General features: G+C 39.4%; 1 protein-coding gene across 2 annotated transcripts in view; it reads right to left on the reverse strand.

The window, feature by feature from the left end:
* Positions 1–18,687, reverse strand: part of LEMD3 (LEM domain containing 3) — a 73,229-nt gene extending 54,542 nt beyond the window's left edge. For both annotated transcript variants that reach the window (XM_041755353.1, XM_041755352.1), the window contains exon 1: positions 17,071–18,687. In XM_041755353.1, coding sequence (XP_041611287.1) covers positions 17,071–18,649 — 1,579 coding nt within the window. In that variant the 5' untranslated portion in view covers positions 18,650–18,687. The remainder of the gene's footprint in view (positions 1–17,070) is intronic.
* Positions 18,688–23,525: the final 4,838 nt, after the last annotated feature.

Below are 23,525 nucleotides of genomic sequence, written 5' to 3' on the forward strand. Positions count from 1 at the left end.
TAAAATAAATATAAATATATATATTTTATATATATATATATATCACTTCACTACCTAAATCACTACTTAGGGTAAAAACCCTAATTTTAAATATTGTACAAGAAAAAAATTTTCTTCCTTTCAATCCAGTCTAAATTCTTAACAAATCAAAAACTTGAAAGAGAAAATTTCCTCTTCCTTTGCAAAAATACTAAAAAAGTTAACTGTAATGTATTTTTTTGGTTTTGCTTTGTTACAGAAAGACCTAGCTGACAGTCTTATTTATCAAAATTCATATATAATTTACATTTACAAATAAAATGTTATTTTTTTAAGATATCATTTATTTACAAATAAAATTTTAAGTTACCTTTCTTACTCAAATAATATCAGAAACTTGGCATATAAAAAATAGCTATAGGAGCTGGTATCTAGTAAATGTTTCATAAATATTCAAAATTATTTTCTAACATGATTCACAATTGAGTTGGAGGTAATTCACCTACTAGTGATTTTATAAGACTCACTCACTTGATTTACCTAAGAAATTTACTACTAAATTTGAAAGCTAAATGACTAGGAATCAAGAAAATATCAAAATACAACACATTTAAGATACTTTAATGCTAGTCTAATTCTTTCCAAAATGAACTGTTATCTTAATAGACCCATCCCTAACTCAAGATTTGACAGAATTATCGATTACTGAATCTGACTAGTAACTAAAATTGAAGTTCCCATTCAAAAAAAAAAAAAATGCTTAATCCAAGAGAAGACTTCTATACTTTAAGAAAATTTCAGGGACACCTGGGTTTCTCAGTGGTTGAGTGTCTGCCTTCAGCTTGGGGCATGATTCCCAACATTCCAGGACATTCCAGGATCGAGTCCCCCATCGCAGGGAGCCTGCTTCTCGCTCGGCCTCTGCCTCTCTCTGTGTGTCTCTCAAGAATAATAAATAAAATCTTTAAAAAAAAAAAAAATTCCAAAACTTACTCTAAGACAAAATATAAAGTTAACAATGAATCTAATCTCTGCCCACCTCAAAGACAAAATATAAAGTTAATAATGAAAACTTGCCCACCTCAACCCACTCCCACACACACACACACACACACACACACACCCTACTAAGTTGTTATGGCTCAAAACTTCAGAGGGAAACAATTAGGCTGCCATTTCCATCTAATTTTATCAGCCACAGACACTCCTGTAGATTACCAATGCTGACAGGGAAGGTAGTATAACACATTCAAATAAACACAAAGCAGTATATCTACTTAAATTACAGGAGCCTCATCCTACTACACTGTTCAAGGTCCAAAAGTCTGAGTGATCTGCTTTTTCAGTACTTTCACAGATCTCTTATTAAAAACCATTTTTGCACAGATGCCAATTAAAGAATTATGCTACTGCATGTGACAAGTGAATAGAAAAATAACAGCAAGTCAACCCACAAAGGTTAGATACAAACTTATAAATAATACCAAGCATCTGTGCAACAGATAACCTGGCACCCAAACAAATTCATGCTAATGCAATACTCTAATTTATTAAACTTGGTGACAGCTCACTGTATTAAGAGATTTTAAACATTAACTGTTACACACTAGAGACTATCTATGACACTTCCTCAAAGTTTACACTGCCAAGAATACAAGTGGAATTGTATTATAACAAGGTCTGTTCTGAAAGAATATTGCTAAGTGAGAATTTGGAGATCCAAAAGAGCTCTGTGATACACGGTACAACCTATCCCCAGTGCAATGCAATAAAGCAACATGCATTTCCCATACAATTAAACATAAGAGGTCTTCTACTAAATAACACTCTCAATCACAATGCACTGTGTTTAACATTGTAAGTGACTAAAGATAATTAACTTTTTGTCACACATAGGCAATATGCAGATAAGAAAACTGGAGAGAAAAATTACAGTGCAGTGATAAGATGAATAGTACATATATATATATATATATATAAATGATAGTTCGCATTCCATTTTTTTAAGATTTTATGTATTTATTTATTCATGAGAGACACACAGAGAGAGGCAGACACAGGCAGAGGGAGAAGCAGGCTCCCCATGGGGAGCCCGATGTGGGACTTGATGCCAGGACCCCAGGATCATGACCTGAGCCAAAGGCAGACACTCAACCACTGAACCACCCAGACGTCCCTCATTTCATTTTTCTAATGGGGATAAGAAGTATAGCTCTGTTAAAAGGGAAAATGACATATTTGTATAAACGAGACCGAAGTATGATCAAAACAAAAATTCAAAGTGAATTTGGAGCTAAAAAGGAAATCCCCATCATTGGCTTTACGACCAACGTGCTTAAAAATTACATCTTGACTTTTAGCTCTGGAAAAAAACAAACAGAAATGAAAAGTCACTTGGGACATAGAGGTATTTAAGTATGTCATCATTAGGTCAAAAACAGAACCACTGAATAAAAAAATTGAAAGTAGTTACAACAAAAAGTCTAAAAAGACTTTTTTTGTTGGCTATAATATATAGAACTTTAAGAATAAAACTCATGCTTCCACATGAACAGTGGACAGAAGATACCACATACACTGGAATCACATCAGATTTTCACCTAACATCTAACTTCTTAGATGAAGAACAAGTATCTCTTCACACCGAAAGGCAGCGGGGTAAAATGGGAGGAAAAAAAAAAAAAATCACTGGAGCAAGGAATGCTAGCTCCAACATTTATGACTTGCAATCTTGGGCATTCTAGAAACTTAATGTAAAATGGGATGTTTTCTGACTATGCACAGAGATACTGAGTGGGGTGGGCAGGAGATTAATAAATCTTTTTCTTCTTTTCTCATCCCTAACATGAAATAAAAAAACAAACGGTACTCAGTTTACAAACATCATAGTATACCACTACTCCATTCTTCATTTGTCTCTGCCGTGGAGCTACTGGAAAGAAAAGATTTTCCTTAGAAAATCTGTTGAGTTAGGAAGATATGAAATGGAAGACCCCAAAGCAAAGCTCCCTGCCAAAAATTTTTTAAATGCCTGAATTTTTCAGTAATTGCCAAAATTTTCATTTACCAGAGACAGAATCCGAATTAATAAAGATCTTGTATTTAAAATAAAATCACCTCAAGATTAGAGTTTTTACTAGTTAAGTTAGCCAGTCATTTGAACTTTACAACTGATCCCTTGACATTCATCACGAATGTCTTAAAAACAAATTCTGAAGTCTAACCAGTATATTTTCCTTACAGCATGCTTTAAAAGCAATGGTTCTCCATTTTTTTAAGTAAAAAGACCTCTTCGTTTTTATCAAGACATTCCGATCCCACAATAGTATTTTTAGTATTCACTATGAAGAAAACATGACAAAATGCTACCATGAATTTTTATATTCTAACCACAGATTGTATTGATATACAGATGCAAACAATACACAATATGAGAGGAGCAAAACAAGTGTTAGGTCCTCAAACACTTTGTAATGGGTATAGCTCCCAAATGTTCTCAGCCTATAAGTACTGACATAAATTCTAAATTAAGAACTATAGGCAACCCAACTACTACACATATAAAGATAAAGGATGATTTAGAGAGGCAGAGCTAAGCTGATTCCATATTGGCTCAATCCTCACTAAAGATAATCACACAAATTTTATCACAAAATCATATGATCTTTATTATCACAATTCTACAATATTGCAAATTTAATCAGATGGCTTTTCCTAACATTTGGCTCAAAGTAGCTGAACTGAGGGAATAAAGGGAGTTGAAGTTTGATAAAGGAGAGGGTATGTAAATGAGGAACACAGTATAGTACAATAGTTAGAGGATGAGCTTTCAAGACATACTGCTCGGGTTCAACCAACAACATAATTCAATTAACTCCCTTCTCTTACCTATAACCTTGGACAAAGTAATTACCCTAATCCTCCATCACAGCATCCTCACTTGCAGAATGTTAAAAATGCTTAACAAGACTAACTGTTTATACTTGCCAAGCACCCAATGAATGGGCCTACTCTTTTATTACAGGGCATTATGCTGAGTGAAATAAGTCACAAAAAGACAAACACTGTATGTTCTCACTTATATGTGGACTCTAAAAAAGCCAAACTCATAGGTATAAACAATATACTGGTGGTTATCAGACACAGGGATGGGGTGGGGTGTAAAATAGGTAAAGGTTAAGGGTGCCTGCGTGACTCAGTTAACCGTCCAACTCAGCTCAGGATCAGGAGATCAAGTGCTGGGTGTGGAGCCTGCTTAAGATCCTCTTTCACCCTCTCCCTCTGCCCTTTCCCAATTCCAAAAAAAAAAAAAAAAAAATAGGTAAAGGTAGTCAAAAGGTACAAACTCCCAGTTACAAGAATAAGTCCTGGGGATGTAACATACAGTACGGTGACTATAGTAACTTCACTGTACTGTATATATTTGAAAGTTGCCAAGACAGTAGATCTTAAAACTTCTCATTATAAGGAAAAAAAAAAAACCTTTAACTATGTGTGGCAATGGATGTTAACTAAATTTACTGTGGTAATCATTTTGTGATATATATATCAAATCATTATCCTGTACAGCTAAAACTAATATATAATGCTATAGAACGATTATCTGTCAATTTTTTTTTAAAGATCTTATTTATTTATGATAGAGAGAGAGAGAGAGAGAGAGAGAGAGGCAGAGACACAGGCAGAGGGAGAAGCAGGCTCCATGCCAGGAGCCCGACACGGGACTCCATCCCAGGACTCCAGGATCGCGCCCTGGGCCAAAGGCAGGTGCCAAACCGCTGAGCCACCCAGGGATCCCCGATTATCTGTCAATTTAAAAAAATAAAGATTTGAAGTATTAAGCACTTAGATGTTTGGCCAAGATTATAGCAAAGCAGCAGGAAGCTTAGGCCTGTATAAGAACAAGAACTAAAAGATGAAAAAGTATAACAGATGTCGGCAAAGATGTGAAGAAAGGAGAATTCTCTTAGTGTTGGTGGGAATGCAAGCTTGTGCAGCCACTCTGGAATGGAGGTTTCTCAAAAAGTTGAAAGTAGAGCTACCCTACAACCCACCAATTGCACTAATAGGTATTCACCCCAAAGATACAAATGTAGTGATACAAAGGGGAACCTGCACTCCAATACTTACAGCAGCAATGTCCACAATAGCCCAACTGTGAAAAGAGCCCCAGATGTCTATTGACAGATAAATGAATAAAGAAAATGTGGTACACATAACACTAACACACTAGAATATCACTTAGCTATCAAAAAAAGAAAAGAAAAGAAGAAAAGAAAAGAAAAGAAAAGAAAAGAAAAAAAAGAAAAGAAAAGAAAAGAAAAGAAAAGAAAAGAAAAGAAAGGAAAAGAAAAGAAATCCTACCATTTGCAATGGAACTAGAGGCTATGCTAAGCAAAGTAAGTCTATCAGAGAAAGACAATTTATATGATCTCACTCATGTGGAATTTAAGAGACAAAACAGAGGATGATAGGGGAGGGGTGGGAAAAATAAAACAAGACAAAAACACAGAGGGAGATAAACCATAAGAGACTCTTAATCATAGGAAACAAACTGAGGGTTGCTGGAGGGGAGGGAGTTGAGGGGATGGGTAACTGAGTGATGGACCTTAAGGAAGGCACGTGATATAAGGAGCATGGGGTGTTACAAAAGACTGATGAATCACTGACCTCTACCTCTGAAACTAATAACACATTATATGTCAATTAACTGAATTTAAATTGTTAAAAAATTAAATTAAAAAAAAGATGAAAAGAAAACATAAAGGGTCAAAAATAAATTGGCTTCCTCATCCAACTCTCACAGAACACGAGCCACTGCACTGAGGATCCAAAAGTTAAACCAATGCTATCTCAGGGCTAAAATAGGATATACAATTTTAAGTAAACTTCTATGGCTAGCCTGGGAGCTTAAGCTTAAAAAACAGTGTAGTTGAACACTTCCAAGTTCAAACAACTATCTCACACAGCGACATGGAAGACAACCCACTCAAAAATTAAGGACTGCCCACTTTTCCTTTTGGAAGTAAACAGCTTGAGTTTGTGAGCAAACATTTTCTAGTAATCTGACTGTAATTCAAAGAATTTATTCAAATTCATTAGAAACTGTTGCTAAGTATAAATCTACAATAAAACAGCACCTTGTAAAAGAATTGAGGTAATTTTTACAATTCAAAAGAGCATGATGAGTAAGAGTACCCCAAAATCTTTCTCAAAAGGCAAGATACTGAAACCCTTAAAATTTTTTCTCACACAAGCAACAGCTTTATTAGTCATTTTGTTTTCGTTTTTCTAAATAGGAATGAACTCTCCCCTTATTCCCCAGGACAGTCGTGTGACAGAATCAAAAGGCCAGCCGTCCCTCCTACATGTCTACTTTGAAGAGCTGTACAAAGCAGTTTACAACAGGAAATGGTGAGAAGAATATAAAGGAATATTCCAAATAAGAAATGAGTGAGAATTTAGGGGATATCACTTCTACTTTAAGCTAAGAAGTCCTTTATACAAGTTTATCTTTATACCATCAAGCATGGCCATTTATCTAGGGGCAGGTAGGTGAGAGATTTAGCTCTGCCACTGCTCAGCTATCTCTCATTGACTGTAGTGACTTATGATTTAATTACTCCATATTTGTATTATATTTCTATTAGCTCTAGTCTAAACAAATCATATCTTCGATACAGTTTCAAATGGGAAATGGGATGAAATTTCATTATGTGCTTCGTATCAATTATCTAGGAGACTGAAGATTCTAATGCACTTTAAATTCCTTATAATTTAAGTAGCATGGTTTTAATACCTTGCTTATCAAATTCATTTTATTATTTTATAGCCCCCAATCTCTGGATTACCCCCATTCAGGCTACTGTCTATTCACAGGGACACACTATTATCTGCCCCCTTCTGGGATAATAGTGCTTGTGGTATCTTAGAAACTAGCTGAAGAACCAACATGTAAAAGGCCATCCTTCTCTACCAGTTGAACGTGTTGTCTGTTCTTCAGATGTTAACAGAAACTTACTCTAAGACCTTTCCACAATCCCAAGAAATCCTTTTCTGTCTCAAATTTACTACTATATTTTGGATTAAAGCAACATATCCCATCTATGACTCTTCTATCAGAGAGAATCAACCTTCTAGTGGTCAACAAGAGTAAAATCTAATTTTAAATTATGCTTAATTACCTATTAAATTAACATCACTGCAAAAATAAGAACATTCCTTTTCAGCACCCAGAAATAAAGCACTAACTAGGCAATACAAAAATATGACTCCTTTTATCTGCTTGGACAGCTTGAGGGTAGGGTTGAAAGATACTGATGAGCATTATAAATTTACAAGACTCGCCTATCATTAACATCACTGACAAGATGTCATACACAACGCTGACCACGTGTTGTTAAATACACTGCAGCTGAGAAATTATAAGTTAACGTATTAAAAATATACAGTTATGCATCACTTCAAATTTCTCCACAGCATTTCCAAAGACACTATCACCTTAGTTTCCTACAACAGTCACTGGCTAGAAGTTGATTTTACTATCCCCTACTTGACCAATGCAAAAACCAAGGCCCAGAGGTTATGAATGACCTCCCCAAATAAAGTTAGTGAGAAAAGATGCATAAAAAAACCTACTGCTGCCTAGCTAAGACTGTGGACTCTGAAGTCAGATCATGAGTTCAAATGGCTGGCTCCAAAACTTAGTAACTGTGGGATCCTGAACAAGTCACTTGTAATCATATCCCCTCTACATTTCAGTTTTCTTGGATACTCTCATGAAAATTAAGAAAAAGTGCCCATATAAAGTTCTCACTTTTATCATTTAAGGCTTTAGAATTTGAAAGAAGAAACATTTGGAGATGACCTGTTTTAAAAACAAGACTTTTGTCATAAGCATAAGAATACTTCTAGAACATCTTGAACTATAAACACTTTACATTGATAACATTTTCATTTTTGGCAAATTCATTCTTTAGGTCTTCTCCTTTTTTACTTTTTTTTTGGTAAGATTTTATTATTTACTCATGAGAGACACATAGAGAGGCAGAGACATAGGCAGAGGCTGAAGCGGGCTCCCTATGGGGAGCCTGCTGTGAGACTCCATCCCAGGACCCTTGGGACCATGACCCGAGCCAAAGGCAGATGCTCAACCACTGAGCCACCCAGGTGCCCCTCCTTTTTTACTTTTTAAAGTATTTCTAAAAACCTGCAAGAAATGAAACTATTTCTTTTGTATAGAGTACACATTGTGGTAAACTTTATCGTGAGGCGTACTCAAATTTGCAGAAATTAATTTTTCAAGTTATGTTTCCTAAGTCATAATACACAAATCTTAAAGAGTATTACATGGTAATCAAATCTCAATTCTAGGGGATAGTTAGTGGGTAAATATTTAGGAGAAAGAAGAGAATGCCACCACAATTCAATGCTGCATTCAAGGCAGGAAGCAATTATTGGTGCATACTTCTCACTCAATTAGTTCAGGACAGATGAACTAAACTCTTGCATAGTTTTGAACCCATGCCTTGTTTCTAAATGTTAGCTTGCCCTTTGATATCATTTTAAGCAAAAAGTTGTGGCCATTGAGCAATAAATCTGCTACTCAGAAAAGGTGGTATAATTTTAAATCTGTAGCTCTAGAACTAAACAAAAACTTAAGATACCCTAAAATACATTATGACTTCCAAATTATAGATCTGTTATCATATTTTCTGACACCATGTCTGTTAGTATAAACTTTCATAATCCTTTTAAAACGTTAATTTCCTTAGAAATAAATTTTCAAAGGAACAATGTCAAACATGTAAAATTTAACAACGTCAAACACACAAGAAAACCTAAACACTTTCTTCCTGGTCAACTCTCGTTTAAAGATTATTTTGGAAAAAAAAAAAAAAAAAGATTATTTTGTTTATAAAGAACATTAATTAAATCAAGATTTTTTAAAAAAAACTATCACTATTCAGGTTAAAGCATACATTATTAAAACAGTAAAGCCAAGGTTACTGCTCAAATATACTGCTACTAGTTCACTTTAAAAATTTGCACTTAAAAATAAATTCTGAATATTGAAATCAAAATCTAAAGTTATCAGACAATAATTGTCATTAACAATTTCCACAATTAGTATGAGGCTATGTTCCCAAATTAAATGGTAGGTACATTTTTAGCACATTTAAAATACATACGAGATTAAGATAAAGACGTATCATTATAATATAATATTCATGAAGAATTTACTACTACTTCTTTGCCATATATTTAGGATTTTATATTAAAATCCAGTATTTTCAGGTATACTTCATTTTAAACTACTTGTAAACTAAATTAAATCCTTCTTTGCACTGATGTTATAAATCTCTTTGCAGTAAGGTTCCTTTTATTTATATAAAATACTTTTCAGACAGGTAAAGTTAATATAAAATGATTAATGAGCAAGAAAAAGGTATTTCTAAAACTTTACAACTCTACTGAGGAATCATAAAACTATCTGATCTTTTTTAAGTATTCCTGAAATTACAGAATATGTCATTTCCACTAAAAGAAATATAAGCATAGAAAAAACACACATGAAGTTTACTTAAAAGGAGCAAAAAATGGGATAACAAGTATACTACAAAGGTCTTGACACCTTGAAAATGGAACAATGGAAAACGTAAGTTTTAAAGTGGTGATGTAAAATCAGAGGACTACTTTATGCACCAATTTTGAGACTGCAAATCTTTTAAAAATTAGAAATAGTATCATGCTTTATAGGTTTTATATATATTAGAGTTTGCATTTTATTACAACAGACTGACCAGCTCACATATCAATTAATGAATTAATCTAAACCCTTAAGTAAGGATAAATAGTCCCACATAATTCCTAATTGTTCTGAGTACAAATTTGCACTTCCTTGTCCTTAAATTGTTAGATTTCACAGATTATTCCTGGCATTTCTAAGATTTCATGCGTTAATCTGCTTCACCCATCCTTTTCTTTCACAATCTTCTGGATAACAATAATGGTAGAGAAGATATACACAGTCCTTATGCATTTACACATGTTAAAAGGCAATCTAGCAAAGTGCTTAAGAGACACTATCTGAATCCAAACACTGCCTCTGTGCTTACTAGCCACATGACCCTGGGCAAGTTTAATTTTCTTCATCTACAAAATGGAACAAATACCTGCCTCATGAAGATTAAATAACAATTAAAATTGTTCAGCTCAGTGCCTGGTACATAATGCTATTAACTACTATTACTACGTGTCATGTACTGAGCCAAGTACTTTACATTTAATTATTTAATTCTATTTTACAGATGCGGATGTTAAGGTTCACAGTGGTTTAGCAAGTTGCCTTTAATAGAAAAGCAAGGAACAACGTTCAAACGCAGGTCGGTCTCTTTATTTCAAGCCCTGATACCTATGCCAATTTCCCTCAAACTAGGCTCCTGGGATATACTCATGGGAAATTCACATGTTTTCACTCTGATAATTTTTATTTTAAATTAATCTAGAAAACTTTCAAATGAAAGACATTTCCATGAGTATATTTTATTTAAATCATCCAACTGGGATATACAAACTCCTGGTATTCCCAAGAATATTCTTAGAGGCCTAGGATTTTTTTCTTCTTACAAAATAGTCATCTTTGAAAAACTTGAAACGTAACACTCGGCCTTCATTCTTAAAGAATGGGGGAAACAACTAGTTTTCAAAATCTTTAAGCCTATTTCATTACATACACCAAGTTTTGGAACAGGTGGCTAGTCTAATTACTTGGAAAAGTAAAAACATATTTAAATATACATTTAAAATTATAGTACACTTTTGTAATGCTTGGTCTTGGCTTAAAAAGAAAACACATATGTTAAAAAAAAGATAAAAGGTATCTGGTGCTCAGTGTACTAGTACTATCTACTAGAGGAATAATCTCTCATCTTTAATCCAATTATGTAACTACAATAACCTACAGGATATTAATACTTGAACAATTCAAAAAATAAGCTCCCCCAAAACTTATTTTCTCTATACTACTTTTCCCTAAAAAAGATCCCTTTTCAACATCTCTACTTTCAATGGTCTCTGATGTCCAGGCTTATGACCTCAGAATAATCTTTGACTCTTCTCCTTTATTCTCTGGATCCAAACTGTCACCAAATACTATAAAACCTTCTTCAAATGGATTCTCTTAGTAACAGACCCTACTCCATTCCTATGAACCTCCTCCAGCTGTTCATCACTCCATGTGGGCTTACAGTACCTATCATCCCTCTTCTCTCAAATCCTATCAATTACCTATACCACCACCCATTTGTCCTTCTTAAAGATCAACTTGATCATGCTAGTGCTCTGCTTAAAAACCTCCATGGATTCCCACTGCTCAACCTATAGGATCAAGTCCAAATTTGGAATCAGCTTCTGATCATTTGAAGTTGATACAGCTCACAGTAAATTCTCCCCTTTAACAAAAGGGTGGCACTTATCACTCAACATCTGATATACTTCTTATCCATCTCTGTACTTACTATTGGTTGGAGTGGAAGCTTTTGCAAGAATGAGATTTCCTTTGTACCCTTCCTAGTACTGAGTATTAAGTTAGGTACTGAATAGGTGACCAATTACTGAGTTGATGATGAATTAATCAGTGCAGATAAAGCGAGTATCTGATATGTAATCATTTTCATCAAATATTTACTAAGGAATGAACTTGTGCCAAGGATACTAATGTGACTTGGGTCTACCAAACAATTCCCTTATGCCAGGCAACACTAAAAACTTCACATACATTACCTCATGAAATACTTTAAAACTCCAGTTTTCCAGAAAGTAAAATGTGGTAAAAGGAAATGGTAGGAAATGAAGCTAGAAAAAGCAGGCATAGTCAGATCATGAACAGTTTAGCCAAAGAATTTAGATTTTATCCAATGAGTAAAAGAAAGCCACTGACTAATTTTAAGCAAGAGAGTGAATTATTACATTTGTATTTTAGAAATATTGCTCTGGCACTGAAAACAGATGGAAGAGCTACAGCCTAGAAGCAGGGACACCTGTTAGAAGACTACTGAAGCACATCAGGCAAAAAACTAACTCAGAGCAACAGTGATGGAGAGAAAAAGATTCAAAAGAGAATCTTTTGAATTACAGGAAGATGGACAAGGTATAATTACAGTACTTAATAACCAATTGGATTGAGGTTTGAGATTTGGCAGGCGCATGAAGGAAACGAAGGAATCTAGTTAAATTCAAAGTTCCTAGATGAGTTCCAGGTAGATGGAAGTGCCATCAAGTAAAACAGGGAAGGGGGGGGGTGTCTGAAAGGAAACCCAATGAGTACAGAAAATGGGTACTCCTGGAGCACCCTGAAGAAACTGTCCAATAAACAAGTAGGTAAATCTAGAACTCAGGAGAGAACATTTAAGGTAAAAATATAAAATCAGGAGGTTATTAGCCAGAAACCGTACAAAAGGATAGAACCAAAAACAAAAGTTCCAGAGACCACCAATATTTAAAACACAGTCAGGATTAAATGAAAACTGGGAGAGAGTAGTGATACAGAAGTCTGCGAAGGAGAGAGTTAAACAAAGATGGGAGTTATCACTGTATTGAATGTATCAAAGAGGCCAAGATAAGAACTTAAATGCCTCTCCTGGATTTGGTAATTGAGTAACTTTCGACTTGAAGGAGAGATTACAGATGAATGGATGGTAAAGAAAGCTAAACTAGGCAGGGGTTGAGTGAATGGCAGAGGCAGAAAGAGAGAGCAATCTTGGCTGAGAGGAAAGTAACAGCTGGAAGAAAACAGAGGGCTGAAGAACATTTTCAGGGTGGCAGAGATTTTAACATTTTTACAGGATGAGAAAGGGACCAGCGGAGAGTGAAATTTTTAAATTATGCCTTGTACTTAAAACTTAGTATAAGGAAAGTTAGCTGCCATACAACGTTAAGTGAAAAAACAGGCTGTAGGATATGTATAGTATGACACCACTTAAAATTCTAACTCCTTTCTATGGCCTTCAGGGCCTTGAGGTCCGTTAAGACCTGGCCCCTGCCCCCTTCTGACTGTTTCATATGCCACTCTCTCATTCGCTATACCCCAGCCACAACGAGCATTCTATTCTGATGCTTCAACTTGCCAAGCTGGTTCTTGCCCCAAGAGTTTTGCACTGGATATTATTTCTGCCTGGAATTCTTTTCTGCCTATCAATGGCCAGGTCCTTCAAGACATCCAGATTTCAATTCAAACATCACCTCCTTAGAGAGGCCTGCTCAACCTGTAATATTCTATATCCTTCTACCCCAGACAAAGTTGTTATCATTAACCTGTGTTAGCCAACTATCAGTCTCTCAAATTCTTATTTACTTGTCCATCTTTCCCACCCTCACCCCCGAATGTTTAAAATACTGCTTGGCACTCTATTGTTGAATGAAAATGTACACAAACACACACACACACACACACACAAATATATGAATGTATGTATTTACATGAAAAGCATTAGGAAAGTTCTGAAAGGTATTTATCTGAATTTATTTATACCAGGGGTGAGTGGGAGACTAGAAGGAGAGGTATACAGTACCTATTCATTTTTTGCTTCATAGATCTTTATTCAAAATTTCTACAAAAATCATGTCTTTTGGGCAGCCCGGGTGGCTCAGCGGTTTAGCGCCGCCTTCAGTTCAGGGCGTGATCCCGGAGACCTGGGATGGAGTCCCACATCAGGCTCCCTGCATGGAGCCTGCTTCTACCTCTGCTGTGTCTCTGCCTCTTTCTCTCTCTCCTGTGTATTCTCATGAATAAATAAATAAAATCTTTAAAAAAAAATGTCTTTTATAACTGGAAAACGATTTTTATAAAATGACCAAAGGAACCGAAGATAATCTACTCTTCATCTCATTTTCTTTTGTTGGGTTGTCATGACCTAATCTCACTGCAGGCTGATCCTTGAGTTGTTTGGTAGTTCAGTTCAAAGTTAGAATCTTAAACCCTAGAACTAGAGAGAACTCAGAGATCATCTACTTCAACCCCCTAGTGTTACAGATGAGGAAGCAGAGACTCACAGTAATCTAATTAACAAAAACTAGGGCACTGATAAAAAATTTTCCAAGACCAAATGATTAAAAACTATTTAAAGGGCTATTATATGTTATACATAATTTAAATGACAACTAATAAAAGCTTACTAAAGATTACTCTCATATATAACCTACAATCTCCTGGTGAAATTATTACTCAAAGTAAAACTATTTCCTTAAGCACACTACTTGACCAATGAACCCTATGGTTAAGCTCTGGTTAACCATTATGCTATGACAAAGGATTCAGAATACATAAATATAGGCAGTGAAAAATTATTCACCGTTAGTGTGCAGACTAACTGAATTAGGAGGCACTTCTTTCCACCAAGGTATACGGTAAATCAAATATATAAGTATTCATTGCATTTTGATTCAAATTTCTGTATCAATGTCTACAGTGTATTTTTAATGGAATTTAATAAAAATTAAATGCCAAATAAGAAGAAATACTTTAGTAAATATTTACAGAAACAACTATTTCTCTTTACATACATACCGTAGCTTACCAGGAATACAACAAATTTTAAACTTTTCAATAATACCATTTTATGTTTTTTTAATAAACTATCTCATTTGACCCTTACAACATCCCAGAGAGCAGAAATTATTACTCCTATTTAGGAGAGAAAAAATGGGGCTCTGAGCTTAAGCAACTTAAGTCATTTGGACAAGTCCTCATACTCCAGATCCTCCACCTCTTAGCCACTGTTGTTTCCATCTACCCAAACTACTTTTACCATTTTTTAAAATACAAAAACACTTTACAGTTTCTTTCCTGCCATGTTGGTAAAGGTTGAGGGGGCTATTGAAACCCTCAGGGATAGCAGTCCTATCCCTTTCTATTCCATCTGAAATTTTAGTACCTAAGAAAACATTACTCATTCATCTTAACAGTGAGGAGAAATGTGTAACAGTCACCCTTATTGAGAATTGTGCTCATCAGTGATTCATTACGTAATCCTACCAAATATTCAATTGTTTTCTTAATCCTAATAAAAGTACCCTCTTATTTAGAAAGCTCTCTACAAACAATATCCAAAGTATGGGCTTTATAGTTGGAATAAAAAAAAATCAGAAACCAAATCTCAGTCCTATTCAGCTATTGGTACATTTCTGAACACCTTGTCTCACTGTCCTCATCTGTAAATTGAGGATAATACCATCTGTATCTCTGATGTGTTCAATAATATGTATAAGGCACTCACAAAAGGGCTAAGTTATAGAGTTGGCTGTTAGAGAAACAGATACAGACAGGTACTGCTGATAATGTCATTGAATTTATGGGAACTTTACTAGCTTAGTTTCTGGTGTGATCTTATTTCTTGTTTTCCCAAATCATATGAGACAGAACACACTTTATCACTCCTGCTCCCAGGGACCCAGTTAAAGTGAGTGCTGGGTTTCAGTCCTTTTCTAAACTCTCTAACCAAGCAACATAGTAATAAATCTATTTTTTGGTGATCTTAGAAATGGCTATAGCCAAATCAAAGGTTACACTATTTGGACTCCTATTCTTTATCTAAATCTGCTAACTGCATCGTTCACTATTTTGAAACAAAACAAACAATTGTGAGGCTGATTTTATAAACACAAATCACACATAAAATGACTTCATGGTGGGTGAAGGGGTAGGAGGTTTGGGGAGGGTGGGGAGAGTGGAGAGGGAAACATTGAGAAATTGTATCTTCAGCAATCCAACACACTCTCCATTTACTTTCTCTCTTTTAATCTGTGTAGGCATCACTCTAATCGATAGAAGCATCATTTTACTGATAAGGAAAGAGAAGCTCCAACTCTTGCTCAGTGCCCCTTGCTCAAGGTGCTCTAACCACTCGAACCCACAGGAAGGCTCTTGCTCAACTCAAGGCCTTTCTTCTAATCATCTCTGCCCAGAATGCTGTCCCTACAGTGCTGTCTCCTTTGCCTTCAGGTCTCACCTCTCAAATTGCAGCTACTCTCATCATCTCTAAAGTAGCATATGCCAACTATTCCATCCTTATTTCCCTCACAGAACACAAAATGATCTGTACTTATCCTCTTATGTTGAGGAACAGAGTACACCTCTGATTTCTCACTGCGCCCTACTTTTATCCTACAGCATAGATGACGCTGGCTTAATGAATGAATGAACAACCATACCTGCCCACAGTGCTTTAGAGCAAGTAAATGTCAGGGCCTAGAAACCAATACCAGATAAATCTCACCGCAAACTCCTGCCTGGCCCTACCACGACTTTTTCACTGGTGTGAGGGGAGATGCTTTGGGCTGAGCCATCAGTTTTGAGCTGTCTTCCCACCTTCTATATCCATTCACTTTATTTTTTTTTTTTTTAAGATTTTATTTACTTATTCATGAGAGACACAGATTGAGAGACAGGCAGAGACACAGGAGGAGGGAGAAGCAGGCTCCATGCAGGGAGCCCGACGTGGGACTCGATCCCGATCCCGATCCCGGGTCTCCAGGATCACACCCTGGGCGGAAGGCAGGCGCTAAACCACTGAGCCACCCGGGCTGCCCTCCATTCACTTTAAAAGAAAATATAGAACTATATAACTTAATACTCCAAAATATTTAGAGTTTCCCCGAGATCCTGCATTGCCTCCTGGAATCACAACTCAATCTATGATGTCCCGAAACAATCAAATACTTCAAAACTGTTAAGTAACTGGCATCTACACACACAGTTATTTAAGGCTAAAAGAGAATTCACGTCACACAAATTTTTAAGTGTATTTGACTAACAGGCTTTGCATTATTTTGTTCTAAGATGTTCTGAATTCCCCAACAGATCACACAGAAAAATTTTAAGGCCAGGCATGGGATTACCGTTCTGATAACGAGAAGAATGTTCTTCCTTCAAGACAGAGGACACAAATGCACCCATGTGCTGCGTGTCACTATGAAAACATGTCCTTGCACAACACAGAAGCCACCTCCTGTGGAACGCCCAGCGTGGGTTCCAACAGGCCCCTACCTAGCGACACCCCCTTGGTGACTTTACCCATAGGGTCGAATACTTACTGCTGAGTCCTCCATCCTCGGATACTCCCGTCCCTCTCATTCCCAGGTAAGTCAGTCCCAATATTAGGAAAAACAAGCAGGCAGCAGTTAAGAGAAACATCGACAAGTAGTGGGCACTGAAACCCCCTGTCGGGGACACCTCCTCCCGTTTAAACTGCTGCAGAAGTTCCTCCTCGGGCTCCGAGAGCTTCGGTTTGTTGTAGGCGTTTTTCAGGTACGTGTGATTGGAGCCCGTATGGTTGGAGTGATTGATCCTGAGTGCACCGGGGGCGGCCGCCGACGCGCCGGGGGGGAGGCTGTTGCAAAACATCCTGGCCGAGTCCGCCGCACTCAGGGCCCCGCCGCCGATGTGGTTGTTGGTCTTCAGGAGGGAGCCCGAGGACGAGTCCAAGGTGGGGTCCGTGTCGGGGAGCGGCGGGGGCAGGAGAGGGGCCGGCCTCTTGGCGTGGACGCGGTACCTCGGAGCGGGGCTGGCGTCCAGGGCATCAGCCCCTCCTCCCAGCTGCTGGGGCTGGGGCTGGGGCTGGGGCTGGGGCTGCTGCGGCGGCTGCGGCTGCGGCTGGGGCTCCGCCGCCTCTCCGACGTTTCGGCTCCGGTCTAGACTCCCCGCGGCCGCCGCCCTGTCATTCATCGCGCTGCCTCCCCCTCCCTGAACGGAGGTCTCCGGGCGGCCCGCGGGCTTGGCGGGCGGCGCGCAGAGGGGCTTCCCGTGGCCCCGTCGGGGCCGGTGCCGCGACCCGGGGTCGTCCTTCGACACCGGCCTGCCGGGGCCCGCGCCGCCGTCGCCGTCCTCCTCCGAGTCCGAGTAGTCCTCCCGGCAGCCGTAGGACAGGAGCCGGCTGCCGTTGACCGGCCGGCTGGCCCAGCGCGGCTCCTCGGCCTCCGGGCCCCCGTCCTCCGCCTCCTCGCCGCCGTCCTCCTCGCCCGGCGCGGCCCCATCCCTCGCCGCCGGGGTCTGCAGCTCGGGGCCCGCCGGCCGCCGGGGCCCCCACCACGAGTGCGGCTTCCTGCGCTCGGCCGAGCTGCCGCCGGCGGCCTCGGGGGCGGCGGGGGGCGCCGAGGGCGCTCGGAGCGCGCGGCACTGCGGCGAAGGCCGGTCTCTCCTCCCGCCGCCGCCGCCGCCGCCGCCGCCGCCGCCGCCGGCCTGGTCCCGGGGACTGGCCTCCGCGTCCGACTCGTCCGAGCTGAAGCCCAGCAGCACTTTGCTGCCGGCCGGGGCGGCGGCCGGGGCGCCCTCCGAGCCCGAGAGGCGGCCCAGGGCCCCGGCGGTCCGCGCGTAGGGCAGCTCGCCGCCCGGCCCCGGCCCCGGCCCCGGCCGGACCCCCGGCCCCGCCGCCGACAGCGCGGCGGCCGCCGTGTTATTGTTATTACTGTTCCGCGTCTTGCTGCCGCGGCCCCCGCACCGGTGCTGCTGCTGCTGCTGCTCCTCCTCCCGAAGCTTCTTCAGCTTCTTGAGGTAGACCGGCCGCGTGCTCTCCGTCACCGGCCCGGGAGACAGGCCGTAGCGGCGGAGCTGCGAGAAGAGCTCCTCGTCCGAGAGGGGCTGAGGCGCCGAGGCCGCCGCCGCCGCCGCCGCCATCTTCTCTCCAGGGTGTTTTACGAGCTCCGCGCTACCGGAAGTGACGCGCCGCCCTAGACCCTGAACTAGACCCGCTGCGTCGGCCCCGCGGCGCCGCGGCCGCCTCGGCCAATGGGAGGCGCGGGAGGAGCTCACCTGAGCGGGAAGCGGCCACCTGCGCGGCGCGCGGCGCGCGGCCCCGGGCCCGAGGCCGGCCGCCCCCCGCCCCCGCCCCCGCCCCCCTGCGGCCCCGCCGCCCCGCGGAGCTCCGGGCCCAGCCGCGCGCTGCGTCCTCCCACGGCGCGCCGCGACCTCCTCCCGGGCGCTCCCGCCCCCCGGCCGCAGCCCCGCGCTTCCCGGCGGCCGCCGCGGAGACCTGCCGCCCGGGGTGGCGCGCCGGCTCCCCGGGTCCCCGCCCCGCCCCGCCCGGCCCGGATCTCCCTGCGCCGCGGCTGCCCGCTCCACTTACACCGCACCCGGGACGGCCGCTCGCCTTGGACGCTCTTCGGAGAAGCGTCTCCTCTAAGGTCCCGCGTCCGGCTCCCCGCAGGGAGCCTGCTTCTCCCTCTGCCTGTGCCCCTGCCTCCCTCGGCGTCTCTCATGAATAAATAAAGTAAATAAATAAATAAATAAATAAATAAATAAATAAATAAAATAAGAAATAAAATAAATAGAAATAAGTAAAATAAAAATAAATTAAATTAAGAATTAAATAAATTTTAAATTAAATTAATAAAAAATAAAATAAAATAAAATAGAAATAAATAAAATTAATTTAATTAAATAAAAAATTAAAATTAAAAATAAAATGAAATAAATAAAAATTAAATGAATTTAATAAATTTAAAAATAAATAAAAATAAAAATAAATTTTAAAATTAAATAAATTAATTAAATAGATTTTTAAAATAAAATAAATTAATAAAAAATAAGATGAAATAATAAATTAAATTAATAAAAAGTAAAATAATAAAATAAAATAAAATAACAAAATAAAATAAATACAATAAAATAATAAATACAATAAAATAAAATTTAAAAAGAAAGCAGATTCTGGAGACAGGGGCTGGATGGAACAGCAGGCTAAAGATACAGTTTCCCTCAAGGAACTGTATCCCAACTTAGAGGTGATCCAGGAAGTGGTTCATGACACCAGAGTGTAACATGAGCTTCTAAGAGGTCAACAAAAGCCCAAAGGAGGGTCGCCTAAGATGGTCTGGAATTTAGGGGGGGAAAGTCAAGGAAGGCAGTTACCAAGAAAAGATGCAGAGCCAACCAGTCCCAATACAATTTTCTTCCAGAAAATAGCTTCCAGAGTAATAGCTATTCATTCTTTACTTGGTTGTAAGGGATCTTTTTTTTTTCTCCCTTTCAAAAATCTGGTGACCTTGATAGAGGGTCATGTTTGTAATGGAAGGAACCTACCTTTTGCTTCATTTTGTGACTGGAAAAAAGGACAACACGCCATCTCCTTTTTTTTTCCCTAAAGATTTTATTTGTTTATTCATGAGAGACAGAGAGAGAGAGAGGCAGAGACACAGGCAGAGGAAGAAGCAGGCTCCATGCAGGGAGCCTGACGCAGGACTCCATCCCGGGACCCCGGGGTCCCGACCTGGGCCGAAGGCAGGCGCTAAACCACTGAGCCACCCAGGCTGCCCTTCTTTCCTTCTTAGTACCGTTGCAACCTGTAGTTACTAATTGTTAATGATTTCGTTTTACGTATTCGGTTGCTTAGTTATATTATTTATTTAATTATTTCTGGTCTTATAAGACCTGGGAACTGCAAGCTCCGTGAGGCAGAGGAACCTTCCATTATTTGCAACTTCGTTCCTATGGTGCTTCTGACTGGAAGTTCCATAAACATGTGTTGAACCTAATTAATGAATTACAAAGCTAGGATCGTATGAGGTGGATGTTTTGACCCCGGGGATAGTGCAAATGAGGAGAAGACACCTGAACCCAAAATCATATGCCAGAAACACTACCTCCTTTACCCAGTAGGTAATGGACTCCAGAAAGGTGACGTTTGCCCACTTTGATAATGATCACTTCCCTTTTCCTCAAAACTTGGCAGAGCTGACATGTCCTGAGTACTTCAACCCTACCAGCTACCCGGTAGCAACGGGCACAATATGTGGCACACCATAGTAATTTTTCATCAAATGAGTTATTTTACCCTCTGGCATTAGACGCATCTGGATGGAAAGATAGTTAGTCTCTGCATAGATATTAGCTTTTCAACATTTTGATTCCAACAGTAGAATAACACTCAGTAACTTGAATTTTTTTTTTTTTTTTTTTTTTTACATCTTTTAGCAAAAGCTTGCCATCTCAAAAAACCTTTTAAGCAGAGGGGCACTTCCTTGTCCTTCATGAGGAGACTTTAAAAATTACAAACAAAAATGACTGTTAAGCACTTACAAGAGCATTAGACGCAGTAAATTTTATCCACTATGAGGATAATGACCCAGGATTTATTACCATAATTGTCTGGGTGAGAAGGCAAGTGGTTACAAACGTACTAGACCTGTGTTTCAGTAGAGCAGAGCAGTTAAGTTGTGAGCTTTGAAGGTAAACAAAACTGGATAGGGACCCAGCCCTGTCTCTTACTTTTATTCTTAGTTGAACATTTGTTCCACACTCTACTGGCTCTTCAGGCAGGAATTATGGGAGACTGTTGGCTTGGCCTTTAATTTTGATGAACCTTTAAATATTTTCCTCTAAGGGCTATGAGAATATTTCTATTTCTGCCTGTGACTTTGGGCAAATTGTTTAGTTTTTCTGAACCTTAGTATCTGTATAAACAAAAGAGACATGATAAACATTCCTCAGAAGGCTGTTTTAAGGATTCAATGACAATATGTCTACATAATGCTTAGCACCACACCTAAGCATACAATGTGCACTCAATAAATGTTAGCCAGTAATATAAAGCCAAGCATTGTGTGTGTTTGGTAGCATGGCTCCTGAGAACACCATGTAACAGTAATTAAAGAAAATGCCACTGCACAGACAAACAGAAATGGTGAAACTTTACCCAAGGACTGTAATAATCACATTTAATAGCTGATCAAGATGAAGGGCTTTGGCAACCAGAGTCCTTGGTCATTTCAGCCCCTGGAGGCAGCAAGGCTTGGAATGAACTAGGAAGCGGGCATCCCAAGTCTGTTTTGTGACTTAGGGCAAATCATGGGCTCTCAGAACTTCAATTCACTCTTTTCTAAAATGTTGACAGTATTGTCTGCCCTCCTTGGCACACAATTAACATTCAACAAGTATTGATTGAGAATGATGAATGAATCCTGTATGTGAAGTTATGTTGTTTCCATGTTAGGTATTATAGCCAGATAGTCGTAGTAATGAAAACTGCAATTCATATCAACTTCACATAAACATGGTTTCATGTAGTCTACAAGAAATCTTGCCTCTCTGGAGATACCAATAACATGATTTTTTGCATGAAACTATTGGGGATAACGATTACCCTCTGAGTGTTTGAACAGCTTCATACTTTCCCATGGCAACCTTTGCTACCTCAGCACCCTCACTACTTACTTCCAACATTCTCCTCATCTACCAGGGGATCTTACTCCTGCTTCTAGATTGGCTAACTTTGAAAACACAAAACTCTAAATTGGCAAGCTGCACCCACATACTTTACAGGAAATGCAAACTCAAACTAACTCCTGCACTATAGCTTCCAAAGATTTGACTCAGGGAAATATTTGTGACGGATTGCAGCAGGATAGGCAGGTCCATTTCTTCTAGATGTTTTTAATTTTGTCTCTGCCTTATGCCTGCTTATCAGAGACCAATGTATTGAGAGCTAGATTACTAACACTTACACTCCCCCTGACCTCCAGTTAATTACCTTTTACCATGTTGCTTTTCATAGTCATGACACCAGCTTATCTTAAAGAACCCTCTAAAGAATATGAAACCTGACACTATATTCAAATAAAGCTATTGCTGAGGGTTTGTTTCCTTAAAGAACGTCCTTTGTGGTCTTCGTATTAGAAATAGTTACATTTTTTTCTCATTTATTTTTGCTTTGGCTTTATTTTTATTGAGGTGAAATTCGTATAATATAAAGTTAACCACTTAAAAGTACATAATTAGGGGTACTTGACTGGCTCAGTCTGTAGAGCATACAACTCTTAACCTCATGATTGTAAATTCTAACCCCATGTTGGGTGTAGAGATGACTTAAAAATCAAATCTTTTAAGAAATAAAAATAAATAGGAGCGCCTGGGTGTTTCATTTGGTTAAGTGTCTGCCTTCCGCTCAGGTCTGGGATCAAGCCCCATGTTGGGCTCTCTGCTCAGTGAGGAGTCTGCTTCTCCCTCTCCCTCTGCTCCTCCTCCCTGTTCCTGCTCTCTCTCTCTCCCTCTCTCACTTAAATAAATAAATAAATATATATATATATATATATATATATATAAATAAATTTAAAGACCTTTTAAATAAATAAGTGAAAGTACATAATTAGTGCCACTTAGTACATTTACAATGTTGTGCGAATGTCTAAAACTTTTTCATCACTTCCAAAAACCTTATATCCATTAAGCAGGCATTTCCTATTTCTTCCTCTCTCCAGCCCTGGCAACCACTGATCTACTTTCTGTCTCTATGGATTTAACTATTCTGGGTATTTCATACAAATAGAATCATGCAACATGTGACCTTTGGTGTCAGATCTCTTACACTTAGCGTAATGTTTTTGAGGTTCATCCAGGTTATACCATGGATTAGCACCTCATTTCTTTTTATGGCTAAATAATGTTTCATTGATGGATATGACACGTTTTGTTTATCTGTTCATGCATTGATAGACATTTTGGTTCTTTCCACCTTTTGGTTATTGTGAACAATGCTATGAACATTGGTATACAGGTA

The sequence above is a fragment of the Vulpes lagopus genome, chromosome 5 (genome assembly GCF_018345385.1).
Source record: "Vulpes lagopus strain Blue_001 chromosome 5, ASM1834538v1, whole genome shotgun sequence".
Lineage (NCBI taxonomy): Eukaryota > Metazoa > Chordata > Mammalia > Carnivora > Canidae > Vulpes > Vulpes lagopus.